The 252-nt window shown below is 65.9% G+C and overlaps 1 protein-coding gene across 1 annotated transcript in view; it reads left to right on the top strand.

Moving 5' to 3' along the window:
• The window catches only part of ATP5B (ATP synthase, H+ transporting, mitochondrial F1 complex, beta polypeptide), a gene marked incomplete at both ends in the record, with an annotated part of 1,651 nt that extends 1,402 nt beyond the window's left edge, over positions 1 to 249 (top strand). Inside the window, 2 exons of the mRNA XM_009073615.1 lie at positions 2 to 139; positions 217 to 249. Coding sequence (XP_009071863.1) covers positions 2 to 139; positions 217 to 249 — 171 coding nt within the window. The remainder of the gene's footprint in view (position 1; positions 140 to 216) is intronic.
• Between the last annotated feature and the right edge of the window lie 3 nt (positions 250 to 252).

Below are 252 nucleotides of genomic sequence, written 5' to 3'. Positions count from 1 at the left end.
CGTGCTGTCCCGTGCCATCGCTGAGCTGGGCATCTACCCGGCCGTGGACCCCCTGGACTCCACCTCCCGCATCATGGACCCCAACATCGTGGGCGCTGAGCACTACGACGTGGCTCGAGGCGTCCAGAAGATCCTGCAGGTGAGGGGGCCGGGGCAAGCCCCCATGGGGGCCAGGGGTGGGATCAGCACTGGCCGCTCACTCCTGTGTTCCTCCAGGACTACAAGTCGCTGCAGGACATCATTGCCATCCTG

This window comes from Acanthisitta chloris, unplaced genomic scaffold, assembly GCF_000695815.1.
Source record: "Acanthisitta chloris isolate BGI_N310 unplaced genomic scaffold, ASM69581v1 scaffold27794, whole genome shotgun sequence".
Lineage (NCBI taxonomy): Eukaryota > Metazoa > Chordata > Aves > Passeriformes > Acanthisittidae > Acanthisitta > Acanthisitta chloris.
The sequence above is the reverse complement of the archived record's forward strand: the minus strand, read 5'-3'. Positions and strand labels throughout refer to the sequence as shown.